Source organism: Podarcis bocagei, assembly GCF_964188305.1.
Source record: "Podarcis bocagei genome assembly, chromosome: 17".
NCBI lineage: Eukaryota > Metazoa > Chordata > Lepidosauria > Squamata > Lacertidae > Podarcis > Podarcis bocagei.
Genome location: NC_138143.1, coordinates 32,517,121 through 32,535,514, shown reverse-complemented (window position 1 = coordinate 32,535,514; position 18,394 = coordinate 32,517,121). Strand labels below are relative to the sequence as shown.

The following is an 18,394-nucleotide window of genomic DNA, read 5'->3' as shown; positions in this document are numbered from 1 at the left end:
AAATAGATGACCCCCACAAAGGTGCTAGGTACATGGCTTTTAAAACAGCCACTCAGTATGCAGATATTAAGCAGATGTAGGAATTGTACAAATATTTGACAAAATAGCCAAAGCCATTACAAAAAATAAAATACACAAAGCAGAAATGTGACAGGCAGAAATGGAAGCAGGTGTAGCTTTTTTCCATCTCCTCAATCTCCCTGTTGGGAAAAGCTACCCTTGCTTCCATTTCTGCCTGCCATATCTGCATCAGCACAGAAACTGAGCCAGCGCTAAAGTTGGCAACCTGGTTTGAGCCACACACTGCCCACCATATCTCCGCAGCCAAAATGAAACACCGGGGAGTTTTAAAAGGTAGATTCCTGAGTCAGATCAACACTGCAGCACTGCACAAGTCTCCGAGCCATACTTGGGAACTGCCTTCTGCACTATGCAGCCAGTCTCTGCTGTGCAGTCCTCTCTCTCTCTCTCTCTCTTTCACACATCACACACACACACACACACACTTTTGTGAAATGTGAGGCGTCACCTGATGTCCGTCAATGTTGTCTCCTCTTAAAGAGCAGGCAGTAAAACTCTTCCTTCTATGGAAGATTCCCTCCCTCTCTCAAAGGATGGCACGTTTATTTAAAACCATCGTCTGTGTATGGCTGCAGCTTGGGGTGCTAAACTGAACTACTTATTGCAGCACTGAAGATCTGAGGGACTTATTCACCTCCCCTTCATCTTCTTCTTTCTTTCTTTCCTCTCTTGGAAGAAAGAGCATCTGTGCTCGTCGGACAATGCTTTCTCAGAAATGCTTGGGGTTTCTTTATTTCACTTTCTATCTGTGGGCAAACGTGTTATTCATCCTCCTTCAAGGTAAGTTGCTTTTATCTTGTGTCTCTCTCCTCACCCCCCAGCCTGCCCTATATTTCTCCTTAGACATTTATAATGCTGGTGATTAATCCTTTTGAATCCAGCTCAAAAGAAAAGATTGTTGTATGTGTGCTTTTTATTATTTGGAATGCTAGGTAGGTGACCCAAATACTTGGTTAAAGAGGCAGCTGTATTTATGAATGCAAAGTATGAGGTTTCTATATTCTATAATCTAGTTTAATTGAAGTGGGGGAGATGTATCTATCTGGAAATAAGTTTGTTTATTTGTTATTTAATGTTACACTTCTACCCCCATCTTTTCTTCAAGGTGGGGTACACACTCTTTTATCTTCACAACAACCCTGTGAGGGTTAGGCAGAGATCCTGTCGCAAAACACCAAACACAAGTGGCTATTTCAAAAGACGAAGTGGTTTTGTTTTGCGAGGGATTCTTGGCCTCTGTTTCTTCCACACAGACTGAACATAGGAATCTAATCATTTGTTCATTTAGTTCAGTATTGCCAGCACTGGCTGGCAGCTGCTCTCCAGGGTTTCACTCAGGGGACACTGCCGGAAGATGGTAGGGGTTGAACCCTGACCTTCTACACACAAACCAGATGTTCTAACTACTAAGCTGCTGCTGGAGAGGTGCAAGCCTATGCACACCTCCTTGAGAGTAAACCCTATTAAACTCAGCAGAACTTACCTTTGTGCAAGGCTGTGTAGCATCTGGCTGCAAATGGCACTTTGTGGATTGGGGCCACCTGGCAAGAGAAAAGGGAGGACAAGGACCAAGAAAAAAACCCAGACGGATTCTCATACCAAAGTGCTACAGTTTCTTCGCAAACTGTTGTCGAGTCATGCTTGCCAAAATATGCAAGGCCCTCTTTTTCAGACTGAATTTAAGAGGAAGATCAATGCCATTCTCTCAGTTAGGGTAGCCCGATCTTGCTTCTCTGCCTTTAACAAAAACAGTGATGTGCACAAAAATTATCCTGGCGAACCTGGCAATGAAATGGGTAATGGAAAAGACTTTGCCTGCTTAATTTGATCAAGTCGGGCTGCTGTTGAAAACTTAGGAGCAAGACTGGGTTTTTTTTAAAGCAACACTGAAATGTCAGCAAACCCACTTACAACTCATGCTTGTTAGCCAACAATTCCCAAACTTTTTTTTTTTTTTTTGCTACAGAGGCTGAGACTCAAGAAGTTGAGCTGTCAGCTTTCCCACCACCCTCTCAAAAAATGTTATTTGCCTTTAACAGCAGCTTCTTCTCCTCCAGACTATACCTCGGGTTACGAACGCTGTGGGTTGCCCGTTTTCGGGTTGTGGACCATGCCAAACCTGGAAGTAACCCGTTCTGGTACAGAACGGGTTACTTCCAGGTTTCGGTGCTCGTGCATGCGCAGAAGCACAAAATGGCATCATGCGCATGCGCAGAAGCGCCGACTCGCATCACGCGCGTGTGCAGACACAGTGCTTCAGGCTGCAAACGCTGCGGGTTGCGGACGTGCCTCCCGCACGGATCACGTTCGTAACCCGAGGTATGACTGTACTTGCCAATTGACCCCCAAAATGTCTGGCCTGCTCCTGTGTCTTCCAAAGTACCATAATGTACAGAAACCAGCAGGTGAAGCTTTTCTCAGCATGGAGATAGGCATTAACCCTTTTCAGATATGGTATTAACATGCTGAGGGGCAGTGAGGCAGCATTATATGGGCACCTAACTTCAATGCATACAGTTATAGGGGCAGAAGCACTTTCAGACCTTCTAAGGACATACACAGAGGCCAGATACAAGCATCCTTACTCTCCCTCGCCATTCATTCATATAACATCTGAATAAAGTTAGTCTCACTTGCTAATATGATGATAGCTGCCTCTTGTGGTTTTTTTCCCCTAAATGGAAAGGTGGGGTGGGTGTTTCCCAAATAAATAATGTTACAAAAGTTGGGTGCCTCCCCCTCTCTCTCTGCCAAGTGGTGGCAAGAGCCCATGAGGTTCCAGGCCCAGGATCTGTGGTCCTTTAGAAAACTGAGACATGGCGGAGACTGCCATAGCTTTAAGAAATATGGTTTATTCGCCAATTTGCACCTTCAGTCTGCATGGAGGGAGTCTGGATCTTACAGCATGGTCATTTCAAGAGGGACTTGTGGCCTTCAGCCAGCCTGCCCAAGATGGATCCCAGTCCTTCTTCCTCCTTCTTCTTCCCAACAACTCTTGCTCAAGACTCTCTTTTCCTGTCACCTCACACCCAGTTACCTTGGCAACATTCCAAACCCCCAGTCTCTGCTCACACTTCATGGCAAAGGGGAAGGGCAGTTCTCTTGCATTGCCAATGGCTCTCAATAGCCCTTAATGGCCCTAGCTTGACCAAGTCATTTTGCACAGGCTAGCCCAGTAATTCCTCTGAAGCTTGTATTTCTCCCTTCACATCCCAAATGGTCAATAAATAATATTCCTGATAAAGGCACAGGAGCCAGTGCCAGTAGAGCAGTTGGCTCTCCCATTTGCAAGTGAAGGAGGTGTTCCTTCAGTTACACAGGCCTTGAGGCATGTAGGGCTTTAAGGATAAGGCTGGATCGATGTGCGCTCCCAGACTGACACCGATCCATGAGAAGGAGTGCAAACCTATCCAGGACAGGTTGCCTACCATCGCGCCAAACAAACGAAACCACCCAATATGCAACAGCATCGGATGATACCACTTTTGAGCAATCCATAGGCATGTGTGAACCCCAGGCAGTGCCGGATTTACGTATAAGCTAAACAAGCTATAGCTTAGGGCCCCACTCTCTTGGGAGCCCCCAAAAATCTTAAAGGAAAAAAACTGGATGTACATTCCCAAAATATAAGATAAAAAACAAATAAAATAAAACCTACATACAGCAACAGTGTTTTGTGTTGTGTAGGCTCCTATGATGTAAGTAATGGGCCCCGCCTGCTAGCCAGCTCCCTAAAATATCACTGGTTTGGTCATTTCCATATCAATTACTTTTTGTTATGTGCAAATGGCTTTAGATACCTATTACGTCCATAAATTACTATATAGCATATATTCAACACAAAAACAGCAACAATTTGTTGTTAGCAAAGGACAGCTGGACATATAAAGGGCCCCATTACCTTCAGTAGCTTAAAGGTAAAAGGACCCCTGACCATTAGGTCCAGTCGTGGCCGACTCTGGGGTTGTGGCGCTCATCTCGCTTTATTGGCTGAGGGAGCCAGCGTACAGCTTCCGGGTCATGTGGCCAGCATGACTAAGCCGCTACTGGCGAACCAGAGCAGCGCATGGAAACGTCGTTTACCTTCCCACCGGAGCGGTACCTATTTATCTACTTGCACTTTGACGTGCTTTCAAATTGCTAGGTTGGCAGGAGCAGGGACCAAGCAATGGGAGCTCACCCCGTCGCGGGGATTCGAACCGCCAACCTTCTGATCGGCAAGCCCTAGGCTCTGTGGTTTAACCCACAGCACCACCCGCGTCCCACAATAGCTTAGGGCCTCATCAAACCTATATCCGGCCCTGACCACAGGCCACAGTTTAGCCAACCACGCCCATTGTGTTGCCAGTGTTATCGATCGTGATACTGCCACACGTATGAATCCTTGGCCAGCTCTATTGCCATGCATCCAGTTGTGTTTGTATGTAAGAGACAGGTGCTCGCCAGAACCAAATCTCTCTGCTGCAGAATAATTTGGTGGCTTATCAGGCATTAATTCAGTATGCAGCAGTTGGTATTGTGATGTGATTAAAACCTTTAAAAGGTATGAATGAATATTCAAATGTCTGGAGGCTTATCTTTTATTATTATTCCATTTTCTTGCCCCGTGTTCAGTGACTTCTTCCTTCTGCTATTTTCTTTTCTTCCCTAGATGGCTTGGCATGCAAATCTGAAGAAAGGCTGTTTCACAAACTCTTCTCCCGTTACAACCAGTACATCAGACCTGTGGAAAACGTGTCAGATCCCGTTACAGTGTATTTTGAAGTGGCAATTACACAGCTTGCAAATGTGGTAAGGCTAACTGTGCAGTGCCAGCCAGATAGTGAGGTGCTGTGCAATCCAAACCTCCTGGTCATAAAAGACGCACCCTTACTTTTGAACTCAAAACCACTTTTTCAGTAATGGAAGTCTAGATTTTGTATGGATCTAGATGTCAGTTCACTCCCTGGGAGCAGATGCATCTACTCGCCCCTTACGTCTCTGTCGTTGTGTACAAGTCCGGCCTTGTCTCTTTCCAATCAGCCTCTGCCGAGAGCTGGCAATCCTGCTGCGTCTCTGTGTCGTGTCTGATTGGCTCATTCAGTCACTTCATTGTGGAGACATTGTGTCTCTGTATGAGTCAATGTCTTGGCCTTCCTTCCAATAACTCTAGCTTAGTGGTATATGGGGTGTTAGAGGAGGAGGAGTACATCTGGTGGGGGACACAATGTGAGAGCCAGTGTGGTGTAGTGGTTAGGAGCGGTGGACTCGTAATCTGGTGAACCGGGTTTGATTCCCTGCTCCTCCACATGCAGCTGCTGGGTGACCTTGGGCTAGTCACACTTCTCTGAAGTCTCTCAGCCTCACTCACCTCACAGAGTGTTTGTTGTGGGGGAGGCAGGGAAAGGAGATTGTTAGCCGCTTTGAGACTCCTGAAGGGGAGTGAAAGGCGGGATATCAAGTCCAAACTCTTCTTCTTCTTGATAATAGACCTACCCTCCACAAATGTGCCTGATCTCTCCTGGGCTGTTGTTGTGCCTGCAGACACGAGGGCCCATAGAAGCCTCTGAGATTGCCTCCCATACCCCTGTCTGCACCCTAAGGGACTGTGTGAAGCAGCCCCATGACACAACTGTAGGAGTAAATCATTTGCCCTCTTCTGTCTCTAGGATGAAGTCAATCAGATTATGGAAACCAATCTATGGCTGCGACATGTAAGTGGATATTTGTGCGCTAGGGTGTATTTCACAATAGCGTTGGGCTTCAAAGTTGTGGTTGGGATGGCTCCAAAACAGTTCCTGGGATAAGGAAGCAGGAATCTATTGTGAGGGTGGATCTTGTTGTCACAACATCAGTAGTATAACCACTCATGGATTACTGTGGTCTTTATTATTATCACTATTATTTTGGTTTATTACCCGTCCTACACCCAAGGGTCCCAGGATGAGTTACAAAAATTTGACATACAGTCTGTGAGCCACTCTGAGTTCTTATGATGAAGGGAGGTATATTAATCTAATAAATAATAATAATAATAATTTGGTTTTATTATGTATGGTATATCCTTGTATACTGCTTAGACACTATGGTATAAAGTGGTATATAAATTATTAAAATAGAATAAAAATATATGAAGCTATTCTATTCTATCTTCATAACAATAATAATATAATTTATTGTTTACACCCCGCCCATCTGGCTTCCCCAGCCACTTTGGGTGGCTCCCAACAGAATATTAAAAACATGAGAAAACTTCAAACATTAAAAACTTCCCTAAACAGGGTTGCCTTCAGATGTCTTCTAAAAGTCAGATAGTTGTTTATTTCCTTGACATCTGATGGGTGCGCGTTCCACAGGGCGGGCGCCACTGCTGAGAAGGCCCTCTGCCTGGTTGTCTAACACTGTTGTCTAAGGCAATACAGTGACATTCATGTTCAAGTGGTGTTTGAGCAGAAGAAGAGCTTGCTGGATCAGGCCACTGGCTCATCAAGTCTAGCATTTTGTTCTCATGGTGGCCAATCAGATGCCTGTGGGGACACCGAAAGCAGGACCTAAGTGCAGCAGCACTTGGCCCACCTGTGATTCCCAGCAAATGGCATTCAGAGACGGTGGAGGTAGAGCATAGCCAGCATGCCCAAAATCCAATCTCAAACATAGCCATCATGCCCAAAATCCAATCTCAAACATAGCCATCATGCCCAAAATCCAATCTCAAACATAGCCATCATGCCCAAAATCCAATCTCAAACATAGCCATCATGCCCAAAATCCAATCTCAAACATAGCCATCATGCCCAAAATCCAATCTCAAACATAGCCAGCATGCCCAAAATCCAAACTCAAACATAGCCATCATACCCAAAATCCAATCTCAAACATAGCCATCATGCCCAAAATCCAATCTTGCTAAACAAAGAGGCTTTGGGTGAAGGAAAAAATATCAACAAAAGCCCCGAAAATCAAGCTGCAGGTGCAGGGTGAATTTTCTAGGATCCAAAAACTAGTTTTTTCTCCCTTTTAGATTTGGAACGACTACAAACTGCGGTGGAATCCAATGGAATACGAAGGGATTGAGTTTATCCGTGTGCCAGCGGATAAAATATGGAAACCTGATATTGTCTTATACAACAAGTATGAACTCTAGTTCCTCATCATTTTACAGCTTTTAAATATATATATATATAATCAAAACCAAACCAAATCCTTCTGTATTAATATTGCATGGTACAACTTAAGACTGCATTGTGTTTGCATTTCCAGTGCCGTTGGAGATTTCCAGGTCGAAGGGCGGACCAAAGCTCTTCTCAAATATGATGGTACCATCACATGGACGCCACCCGCCATCTTTAAAAGCTCCTGCCCCATGGATATTACCTTCTTCCCCTTCGATCACCAAAACTGCTCCCTGAAATTTGGGTCGTGGACTTACGACAAAGCTAAAATTGACCTTTTAATTGTTGGCTCCAAAGTGGATATGAACGACCTTTGGGAGAATAACGAATGGGAAATAGTTGATGCTTCTGGCTATAAACACGATATCAAGTACAACTGCTGTGAGGAGATCTACACCGACATCACCTACTCGTTTTATATCCGAAGGCTGCCCATGTTCTACACCATTAATCTGATCATCCCCTGCCTGTTCATTTCATTCCTGACTGTATTGGTTTTCTACCTTCCATCGGACTGTGGAGAGAAAGTGACTCTTTGCATCTCTGTCCTACTTTCTTTGACAGTGTTCCTGTTGGTAATCACAGAGACAATCCCCTCTACCTCTCTGGTAATCCCTCTGGTAGGAGAATACCTGCTGTTCACCATGATATTCGTTACTCTCTCTATCGTCGTCACGGTCTTTGTACTGAACATCCACTACAGGACTCCGATGACTCACACAATGCCCAAGTGGGTGAAAACCGTTTTCCTCCGTCTCCTGCCCAAAGTCCTGATGATGAAGAGACCCGTCCAGAAACACATTGAAGCCCAGCCTAAGAAAACCAAGAAAAATGGTGCCGCTAAATCCAGCAAGCCAAAGGCCGATGACCCAGGGGAAGCCAAAGTCTACAGCGAGCACAGATGCTGCCACTGCGACAAACCCAGTGAACCGTCCACGGGTAAGAAAAGGAGACCAAGCCACCAGTCGGCTAAATGGGGGGCTGAGCAAGCAGAATACTCCCCTGAGGTCAAAGAAGTAATTAGCAGTGTCCAGTTCATCGCAGAAAACATGAGGAGTCAGAATGAGACCAAAGAGGTAAGCGTTCTGGTGTCTTGAGAATGAATTTGTATCTGAGAACCAGCAGCTGAGTTATTGAGGTAGGCCTTCCCCAACATGGTAGCCTCCAGCTGTTGCTGTAACTATAACTTCCATCATGCTTGCCCAGGGTGGCTGTGTCTGATGGGAGTTATAGTCCAACAACAGCCTGGTATTGGTCAAAAGTCCTCAAAAGTCCTCAGTATACCTGAAGGAGTGTCTCCACCCGCATCGTTCAGCCTGGACATTGAGGTCCAGATCTGAGGGCCTTCTGGTGGTTCCCTCACTGCAACAAATGAGGTTACAGGGAACCATGCAGAGGGCCTTCTCAGTAGTGCTGCCTGCCCTGTGGAACGCCCTCCCATCAGATGTCAAGGAAATAAAAACTACCTGATTTTTTGAAGACATCTGAAGGCAGCCCTGTTTAGGGAAGTTTTTAATGTCTGGTGTTTTATTGTGTTTTGTGTTTTTAATATTCTGTTGGGAGCCACCCAGATGGGTGGGGTGTAAATAAATTATTATTATTATTGTTATCATCATCATCATCAATAAATTTGGGGCATAACACAAGCAATGGCAGAAGGCTCAAGACCTTGGTTGATGCCAGCCCTGGTGCCATGTAAGTTCTCAGGGCGTCAGTAAGGAAAATGGTGAAGGCCTTTTTCCAGGACAAACAGTGACACTCCCTGAAATGAAATGCAGCTCCTTCTGAGCTCTAGTATAACTCTGCAGAACTCCAGAAGAGAGGGAAGCATTGCTAAATGGGTACATGCCCAGTGTCACACTGGCGAGCAGGCACCGATGTCAGTGAAAAGAGTAGTTCCTCAGGGGAATGCGGCTTAAGGGGTGCTGTCTCTGGGGATTCTCAATCAGGGGCCCCTGGACTCTGGCTTGGCGCTGGGGCCTAGTCCTGAATTTAGAGCACCTCCACAGTTTGCACCAGTGGTGTTCCTGATCGAGGTGATTCTTAGGAACATGGGAAGCTGGCTAATGCCTGTTAGCAGAGGCACTTAAATAAATCTGATGGAGGCTGTGTACACACACACACACACACACAGAGAGAGAGAGAGAGAGAGAGAGAGAGAGAATCCTGGGAACAATACCAAGTCAGGCCATTGGTCCATCTAGGTCAATATTATCTATGTTGACTGGTAGCAGTTCTCCAAGGGTTCAGATATGAGTCTTTTCCCAGACCTACCTCATAACCTCCAACATTTCTCTTATGAAAATAGGGACGTCCTATTCCATTATTATTATTATTACCCCACCCATCTGACCGGGTTGCCCCAGGCACTCTGGGCGGCTTCCAACATACATAAAGACATAATAAAACATTAAACATTACAAAAAACATGCCTATACAGGGGTGCCTTCAGATGTCTTCTAAAGGTTGTATAGTTACTTATGTCCTTGGCTTGGGACTCGCATAACTCCATACCCTCCAACATTTCTCCAATGAAAATAGAGACCTCCCAAGGGAAAGCGGGACATTCCAGGATCAAATCAGAAACCAGGATAGCTTCTGTAAATCTGGGACTGTCCCTGGAAAATAAGGACACTTGGAGGGTGTGCTACCTGTTCATGCTTCGGGTTGACCCTGGGACCTTGTGTAGGTCAAGCAGACGTGCTGTGACTGAACTACACCCCTTCCCCTTCTTCCTCAGAGTCCTGGCTGTCACTGATTTCCAGGCTCATGTCATAACAGTAGTCTTCCAGTGTCTAAGAACTGCTGCCGCCATTTATTTTACCTCAGAGCCCTTGCTATAATATGAAGGTGCTTCCATCTCCTACCTTCCCCAGATCCCATCTGTCTTGTGTACTTAGGCTAGAAGCATTATGGCGTCTTTCTGAGAATGTGGCAGCACAACGGGGATGTTAATCTCAGTAGGATCCTTGAACAGCTGTTGTAATGTAAATAATGTAATTACTATGGGAGCTGTTGAGGGAAGAAAGCTCCCTACGGTTTCAACAGAAACGAAGACTGCACCTCAGGGAACAAGCCTGTGATTTTATGTGGGCAGCACTGCAATGGTTATGCATACCAGGAAAGCTTTTCCATTTTAGAAAGGAAAAAGCATCTAATGCAAGTGCGAACATGTTCCCTTTTCCCCTCAGCCTTCACCCCTGCGCTCTCTGGTCCTCAGGGCTCTTGTGATCTCCCTAACACAGCCCCCCCCCTCTTCCCACTGAAATAAGGCTTGAAGAAGCATTCTGTTAGTGTCAATAGAATGGGCTGTGTTGTGTGCTTGATTGCAGCATGTGTGTTGTACACACAATAGTCTCTCTCTGGTTTTGCAAACAGGCCACAAACCCAGAAAGGTTGGCAACCCCTGTTGTACTGTATTGAAGAGGGATCTGTTGAAGAGAGAGAGAGAGAGAATATCCTGGGAACAATACCAAGACAGGCCATTGGTCCATCTAGGACTAGGACATGGGTAGGCAAACTAAGGCCTGGGGGCCAGATCCAGCCCAATCGCCTTCTAAATCTGGCCCGTGGACAGTCTGGGAATCAGCGTGTTTTTACAAGAGTAGAAGGTGTCCTTTTATTTAAAATGCATCTCTGGGTTATTTGTGGGACATAGGAATTCGTTCATTTTTTTTTCTTTTCAAAATATAGTCCGGCCCACCACAAGGTCTGATGGACAGTGGACCAGGCCCCTGCTGAAAAGTTTGCTGACCCCTGTCTAGGTCAATATTATCTATGTTGATTGGCAGCAGTTCTCCAAGGGTTCAAACATGAGTCTTTTCCCAGACCTGCCTCATAACCTCCAACATTTCTCTGATGAAAATAGGGACGTCCTATTCCATCATCATCATCATCATTTTATTATTTATACCCCACCCATCTGACCAGGTTGCCCCAAACACTCTGGATCTGTCCCCCGCCTCTTGCCTGTTCCATATGGGCATAACTATTAACAAATTATTAAATAGTCTTATTAAATAGTCTCATGACTCTCCGTCAGCCCACCTACTCTTCCAGCACTAGCAGGAGTGAAATTGTCCACTGACTGCATTTGGCAAGCTTGCAACATTTTGCCCCAGTATGTAGTTACCTGCATACTGGGATAATGCCACTTTGCCAGGCTTGAAGTGGGGAAAAACAGTGCCTTTTTGACATCAGCAACCATTGTACCAATCTCCAGCTTCATCTCATATCTATTTGTATGTCTAGCAATCCACAAACCCAACACTAATGACAGGGGGGAAAGACTGTAGTGTTTAGCAGGTCTAGAAGAAGTGCCCATTTCAGGTTTTAGGGGTGCTTGGGCAAAGTGTCCTCAGTAAATTCCCTCCTTGGGAGCTCTCCACTTCCTTGGCACTCTTTCCACTGCCCAGTCACTTGCCTCTCCCTCTTGGACCAGTTTGTACCACTTTGCAGAGGGAAAGGAAAAAGCTTGCAGCAGCTCCTCCTCCTCCTCCTCCTCTATCTTCTCACTGCTTGCTCACTTTGAGCAGGCAGGTGAATAAGCAGAAGCAGCAAGAAGGTGGAGTAGCAGGTCTAGGAAGCTCTGGGATTAAGCAGTCAACCACCGCCAGGAATGGGTTTCAGGAGGTCGCTGACATTGCCAATCCCTATACACTGGCCATCCTGGAAGCAAAGGATCAGGCGTGAAGATGGGCACCTAGTGATAAGCAGCAACCAGCAAAACTCCTTCTTATCATTGGGTGGGCATTTTGCTGCTAGTTAAATAACACTGTTTTGTGGGGCCATCTCTGTAAGTAAACAAACGGGAGCAACAGCTTTTAAAAATGGGACTCAGCAATTATGCTAATAGGTTTGTGTATTTAAAGGGATAAATATTTCATGCTAAGCCGGGTATCATTTTCTTTGGCATGAAGACACTGAATATGGACTTAGAAGTTCTACAGAAATGGAGGCCCTCATCCCAGGGTGGTGGTCAACCAATGTAGCCCTATTGAATTCTGTAGAGCTGTGCTGATGCAAGGGAACAAAGGAGCTGTCTTGAAAGGGAGCCAAAAGACAAACATAGGGTTGAAGTGGAGCTTTGGGGCCAAGCCTGGATTAACCATTATGCTAAGTAAGCTACAGCGTAGGGTCCCAGCCAGTTTGAGGTCTTTGACTGTAGTGGAATTACTGGAAAGCTTCCTAATGCAGGGAGAGGATGGCCATCTTCCATCTTGCTCTTTCCACTGAGCTCTTTGAAGAGTGCACTGTAATAAAATGGAACAGTACTGTACTTCCTGGAAGAGGGAAATTGACATTACTGGTAGCCCTGGGAACAAGATAACAGGCAGACATTTTATGAGCAAATGGAGGCCTGGGTCCCAAACATGGACCTTAGAGTGATTTCGTCTGTATTCCCAGTTGTCATTACCAAACAGGAGTATGGGTCTGAGTGGACTTAGCAGGAAGCATTAAAGCAGGAGGTTTTAGTCAGCCATATCTCACTCAGTTGTCAAGCTGATGCCACAATAAATTAATTAATCTTGAAGGTCCTGGGGGACTGGTTTTGTGTGCATTTAGCATTCTTCATCCAAGTGGCTCTCCAGTAAAACTAGTGGCAATCAGGTTTAAAGAGAATGTCATTTATGTATAAGTCCAGGGCTCCAAAACATGGTTCACAATCCTCTAATACACCCTTTGCCAATGTGGTGCTCTCCAGATGTTTTGGGGTTACTTGTTTCCATCAACCACAGCTGAGTTGGCTGGGGCTGAGGAAAGTTGTAGTCCAAAACATCTGGAAGGCACCAGGTTGGGGAAAGCTTCCTGAAAAGGACATTGCTGTTCAGCTTTGTTTGGACCTCTAAATCATGCACACTTTCTCTCTGCTGGTCTAAAACAGCTGAAGATGGAGGATGTCTGATGCTTGCCTTAAAGAAAGTTCCCTGATACAATTATTCCAAAATGGGCATAGCATTGGTCCTGAAGTCAGCAGGGTTTCAGCTAAGCTTCTTGAATTCAGTGATACTAGGACATGTCAACGCTTCACAATGCTCCAGTTTCATGCGCATCTTCACAAGACAAAAGCTGGAAAATGTCACAATTGAATGGGCAAAACAGTTCTTTCAGCAGACCCTCAAGCTGATAATGTTTTATTACCTGGGAAAAGTTGAATTGTGTCTAAACCTGGCACATTAAATATGATATGTCTTCTTGTGTGTTTACAGGTGGAAGATGACTGGAAATACGTTGCCATGGTAATTGACAGAGTGTTCCTGTGGGTGTTCATAATTCTCTGTGTATTTGGGACTGCGGGATTATTCCTACAGCCCCTGATAGCAGACAAATAATTCACTGACTGTTCAAGTTTTGCTCTACGTGTACCTTTCAGTTTTATATTCAAGTCGTCTGCCTGCAGTAGAATGTCTGCTTTCACCTCAGGTCAAAAGAGCAGTGCTTTCTTCTTTATTTCTATTGGCTTTCACATTTTCCACCCTCAGGGAACCTTGTCCACATTGGCTTACTCATTGAGGAACCTTTGCACATCTGCTATGGAACCCTGGCTTGTTGTAAACGATTCTAGAGTGTGCAGCTCATTTATACCCATTGAGCACTGAGTGGGCTTATTGGCCGGCTCAGGATTCTCCACTGGTGAACAAGGAGTATGTTCTGGAGCACATCAACTGCTCCACTTTGGCCACACATTGCTTCTACACTATGAATGAACGGTTCCTGGTAAGCTTCTAGGGAACCTGTTTGAAAATATGTCATTAGGCAACATGCCTCATTCTCATCTATAATAAGAAGTAGATTGGATTTCTTTTTTAAGTGGCTCATTTGTAGGCTCTTGGTGCATTGTTTCTTTGAAGAAACTAGTTCAAGGTGAGCCAAACAAGAACCAGCTTGAGCAAGCATGGCTATATGATTAGGAGAAAATGTTCCCAGCCATCCTATTTCCACATTTGCAGGCATTTTTCAAAATCCATTGGAGAATCCATTGGAGATGTCATCCATCCTCCATGAGAGCTCATCTGCACTTCCGCTTGTGCCAGTTGACCCCTTCCTTTCCAAAGGAAGAACTGCCCTTTAGTGATAGATTGGAACAAATGGCTATCTGGAGAAAACCCAAATTGCTGTTTGCTCTGATTGAGTGCTAAAGAGCAGTTTTCCCCCCAGGGGAAAGCAGTGGGACAAGAGGAAATAGTGAGGAGTCCTAACAAAATAAAATAAAGTGTGCTAGTCAGCCTAAGGAAGCTACCCACACAATATTAATTGTTTGCGACTGTTGCCTGTTTTGGAATCACATTCTTCTGTGGTTGTAAACATTGCAAAATGCTTCTGACTGGCCTAACAGGATTCTGAGACGCACTAATGGCATGATTCCTCGGAGGCGAATTATAACCACGGAGCAAAAACCAGTCACGTCTGTTTATGAGCTTTCCCTTAAATGTATGTCCATGTGCTCCTTTTTGTTATGGTTAAACTTGATATACAGAAGGAATTTTAACTTACTCATTTATTACTCTTGCCAATATTTTCTGAATACCCATTATATCATGTGGGGGAAAGGGGGGAGGCTCATTCCAATTCTCCAAGCATTTGGAAGTTCCAAGAGGTGAGTTTGGTTAGTTTTATTTTAAATGAAGTCAATTTCCTGCTGATGGGAGGAGAGCCCTGAAGACTTACAGAAGCCTGCTAATTTGCAAACATGCAAAGAGAGAGTGTTGGAAGGAAGTAGACTCCTAAAGCAATTGGCAGAACCACTAGTCCTGCAAGCCCCCAGAGAGCAGCACAGCTCAAGGAACCTTCATCATCAGCCAATGGCTGCAAATCACAGCTCACCTACTCAGGCTTGCTCTTTGTGTGCCCAAATTCAAGCTAGTTTATTCTTCCACCAGCAACATGCAAGCAGTATAGGTAGACTGTCCATTACAAGAACATCTGCAACTCTCAGCTCCCACAAAGGAAACACCACTGATCATTTCCGACTCTTAGCATGCAAACAAAAGATGGCTGCTTCAACAGCCCCTACATGTATATATGTCTGTGGGAAAGCAGCCCCACATTAGCTTGGTCAATGGCTAGATTCACCTATAGGGACCTATCTTTATCCTATATCCTTGGGGAATATGCATGAGGATGTTGTACAGCAAAACTAGACAGAAAGTAGATTAAGATCTACTGGCAGAACGGGGGGTGATTTGCAGTAGGATGATAACTTTTTAGAAACTCCCATTTAAAAAAAAAATAGCAACAGCAAAAAGGTGCCCCCTGCCTCCCCCCCCCCCACCTTTCAAAAGAAAGAAAGAACAATGGTTGTTATCTGGTGTGTAGTAACTCAGATGTCAATTCCATACATTATATAGGAAGGCTATCCCTCTCATGGGCTACTGTAGGTAACAGAATCATCCTGTAGGTAATTCTGCAATGGCCACTGTCCCCACCTACCACCCTGAGTGGTAGTCATTATTTTGTACCTAACTTTAACTGGCAGAGAGGGACGCAGGCGGCACAGAGCCTAGAGCCTGCGCTGCTCTGGTTTGCCAGAAGCGGCTTAGTCATGCTGGCCACATGGCCCGGAAGCTGTACGCCGGTTCCCTCGGCCAATAAAGCGAGATGAGCACCACAACCCCAGAGTCTTCCGCGACTGGACCTAATGGTCAGGGGTCCCTTTACCTTTACCTTTAGCTGGCAGATCTTGTGGGGGCCAGAAGAAACATGAAGTAGCTTGTGCACGCCTGAAGTCCCACGATGGTTGCGCTAGACCAGTGTCGGGGACTGATAAGGAGTATAGACAGGGAACAATGTTGTGGTTTGCATCCTACACTCTGCTGATTCTTCCAGTGTAGTTAAAATGACACTAGTACCATTACTTGCTTATGCAGGAGAAACCTGAAATATATTAAGCACGCAATAGGCATCTCTCTATATATTACACACACGGTGGCTGCAATCCAGCACAGAATTAGATATGATAACGAATGGTCTTACCCATGCCTAACAATGTGCTGAGTTTATGGTGACCGATGCAGTTCTGACTTTCATGATTTCCTCCATTCTCGGTGTTTATTGTTTTGTTTGGAATATGTTTGTATTTTTCTACAATATGTCACGTATTTAAGTAGCTTCAAATAAAAAAATTAAAAGCAGTTTATTACGTATTCACGTTATTTAAAATACCCATGCCGTTTTCTGCTTTAAAAGTCTAGGAACACATTCACACTATCCATTTTTTTAAAAAATGCAAGTATGGCTGAGATTCGCATCCAAAAGGCCATGCTTGCTGGGGCTGATGGAAGTTGTAGTCCAAAATATCTAGAGGGCACCAGGTTGGGGAAGGATGTTATAGGATTGTGCACAGTTGGACTGGAGTGATACCTTTTCCTTAGTTCATAATCAGCCAGTGTTTTGCTGGTTCAATCAGAAAAACTATATTGTGTCAGATAACAGGATGGGTGATACCCACCCTATATGCCTTTTCCCCCCCATGGAAACTCCCTGGTTATAAATCTGGAGTACAGTGGTACATCGGGATGCGAACGGGATCCGTTCCAGAGCCCCGTTCGTATCCTGAACATAACGTAAGATGCGGCAGCACGTCTTTGCATGCGCAGGTTGTGTTTTGCCGCTTCTGCGCATGTGCGTGACATCATTTTGAGCGTCTGCGCATGTGCGAGCATCGAAACCCGGAAGTAACACGCTCCGTTACTTCCAGGTTCGCCGCATAGTGCAACCCAAATGCGCTCAACTTGAAGCGTATTTATCCCGAAGTATGAATGTATAATTTAGTGATATTCCATTTAAACTCCCCAGATAAATTGGCCTTTCAATATATAAAATATATAGCCAGATCCCTGCTTACTTTGACCCTATCAACATGACAGTTTTATATTGCTTTTCATCACTGAGTTACAGTTTCTTCCAAAGAATCCTGGGAATTATAGGTTAGTGACGGTGCTGAAGATGATCTATTAGGGATCTTGGGTTGCCTGTCTCACCCTCAATGATCTATGAGGTGGTAGAATGGACTGTACCACAGTGGACTGCATGCAGGAGACACTATTTCTGAATGCCCTTCCACATATATTACATTAAGTAGCTAATTAACACCAATGGGTGAATGTGTCCAGCCTAGCTCTCTCCTCCTGCTGTGCTACTTATTTTTGCTGGAAGTAAATTTTTCTTAAGGAGCATTCAAAAATGTGGTTTCCCCCACCTGCCTTATGATGTGGTGAGGTCCATTCTCCCACCTCAGGTTTCTATCACACTGCATGTGTAGATGGAGCCCATAATTCCCAGGCTTCTTTGGAAGAAGCTGTGGCTAAGTGTATCGTGCCAATCTAAATGTAGCTCCTAGTTTAAAGCTGTAGACCTGTGATGCCCTTTGCAGAAGAGGAACGGTAGGTCTGGAATTCCGAAGGCCATAGATTTAAGCTTGGATCTTAATCGCTGCAGTAACTGAGATACTGTGGAGCCTTCTGTTTATTCAGTGAGACACAGTAGGTGTGTAATCTATGCTACACATCTAGCAGGTTCATTTTATGAACTTTGAGCAGGCAGAAACATAAGACTATTGTCTCTTTTAGGAGTGACTGTGTGCAATCTGAGGTGTCAAGCTGCTGTAAGTTTTAAATTTGTTGAGGAAATTCCACAAGATGGATGATCTTAAAAATATATCTCAAGTCTCGTGACCATAAAATTAGATCAAATCATTGGTTAATCAGCCCCAGCTTTTTAATTGAATCACTGCTGATTGCTTAGAGATTTGACTTAATTAAATTAAGATGCTGTGGAAGAATTTCACACCATTTTACTGTTTCATAGAGGCTGTTTTGAGTTAACCCTGCCCTGCTCAAGTTTTTTACTAATGTAGCTTAAGGTCCTTAAATTTATCTCAGTGGAATTTCATGTGCCCACCTATATAAGTTTCCCTCTACCTGACACCCTCCAGATGTTTAAGACGACAATTCCCATTAGCCCTGAACTTTGGCCATGCTGGGAGAGAGGTGCACAAGGTTGGAGAAGGTTGGTTGGCACCATTGAGGACCTGACTACTGGAATGTAGGGTTCACACTTTTGTGTATGGGTAGTGCTCACTGGAAGGACAGATCCTGAAGGTGAGGCTCCAATATTTTGGCCAGCTCATGAGAAGAGAAGACTCCCTGGAAAAGACCCTGATG

General features: G+C 44.8%; 1 protein-coding gene and 1 long non-coding RNA gene across 2 annotated transcripts; one reads left to right on the top strand and one right to left on the bottom strand.

Moving 5' to 3' along the window:
* The first annotated feature begins 425 nt into the window (after positions 1–425).
* CHRNA6 (cholinergic receptor nicotinic alpha 6 subunit) lies at positions 426–13,600 on the top strand. Its single transcript, XM_081176646.1, has 6 exons — positions 426–861; positions 4,733–4,872; positions 5,730–5,774; positions 7,082–7,191; positions 7,321–8,308; positions 13,442–13,600. Exons 1-6 carry the CDS (start codon positions 783–785, stop codon positions 13,562–13,564), a joined length of 1,485 nt encoding a protein of 494 aa, XP_081032772.1. The 5' UTR covers positions 426–782; the 3' UTR covers positions 13,565–13,600.
* LOC308577078 lies at positions 7,466–13,678 on the bottom strand. Its single transcript, XR_014003416.1, has 3 exons — positions 13,599–13,678; positions 7,952–8,045; positions 7,466–7,543 (listed from the first exon to the last, which is right to left on the bottom strand). It is a non-coding gene; the product is annotated as an uncharacterized lncRNA (long non-coding RNA).
* Between the last annotated feature and the right edge of the window lie 4,716 nt (positions 13,679–18,394).

Excerpts from the sequence above, each read along its gene's own strand:
- CHRNA6 (XM_081176646.1), top strand. The coding sequence starts at position 783 with ATGCTTTCTCAGAAATGCTTGGGGTTTCTTTATTTCACTTTCTATCTG. Across the intron at positions 4,873-5,729 it reads TTACACAGCTTGCAAATGTG|GATGAAGTCAATCAGATTAT; the intron begins GTAAGGCTAACT and ends TTCTGTCTCTAG. Across the intron at positions 8,309-13,441 it reads GTCAGAATGAGACCAAAGAG|GTGGAAGATGACTGGAAATA; the intron begins GTAAGCGTTCTG and ends GTGTGTTTACAG.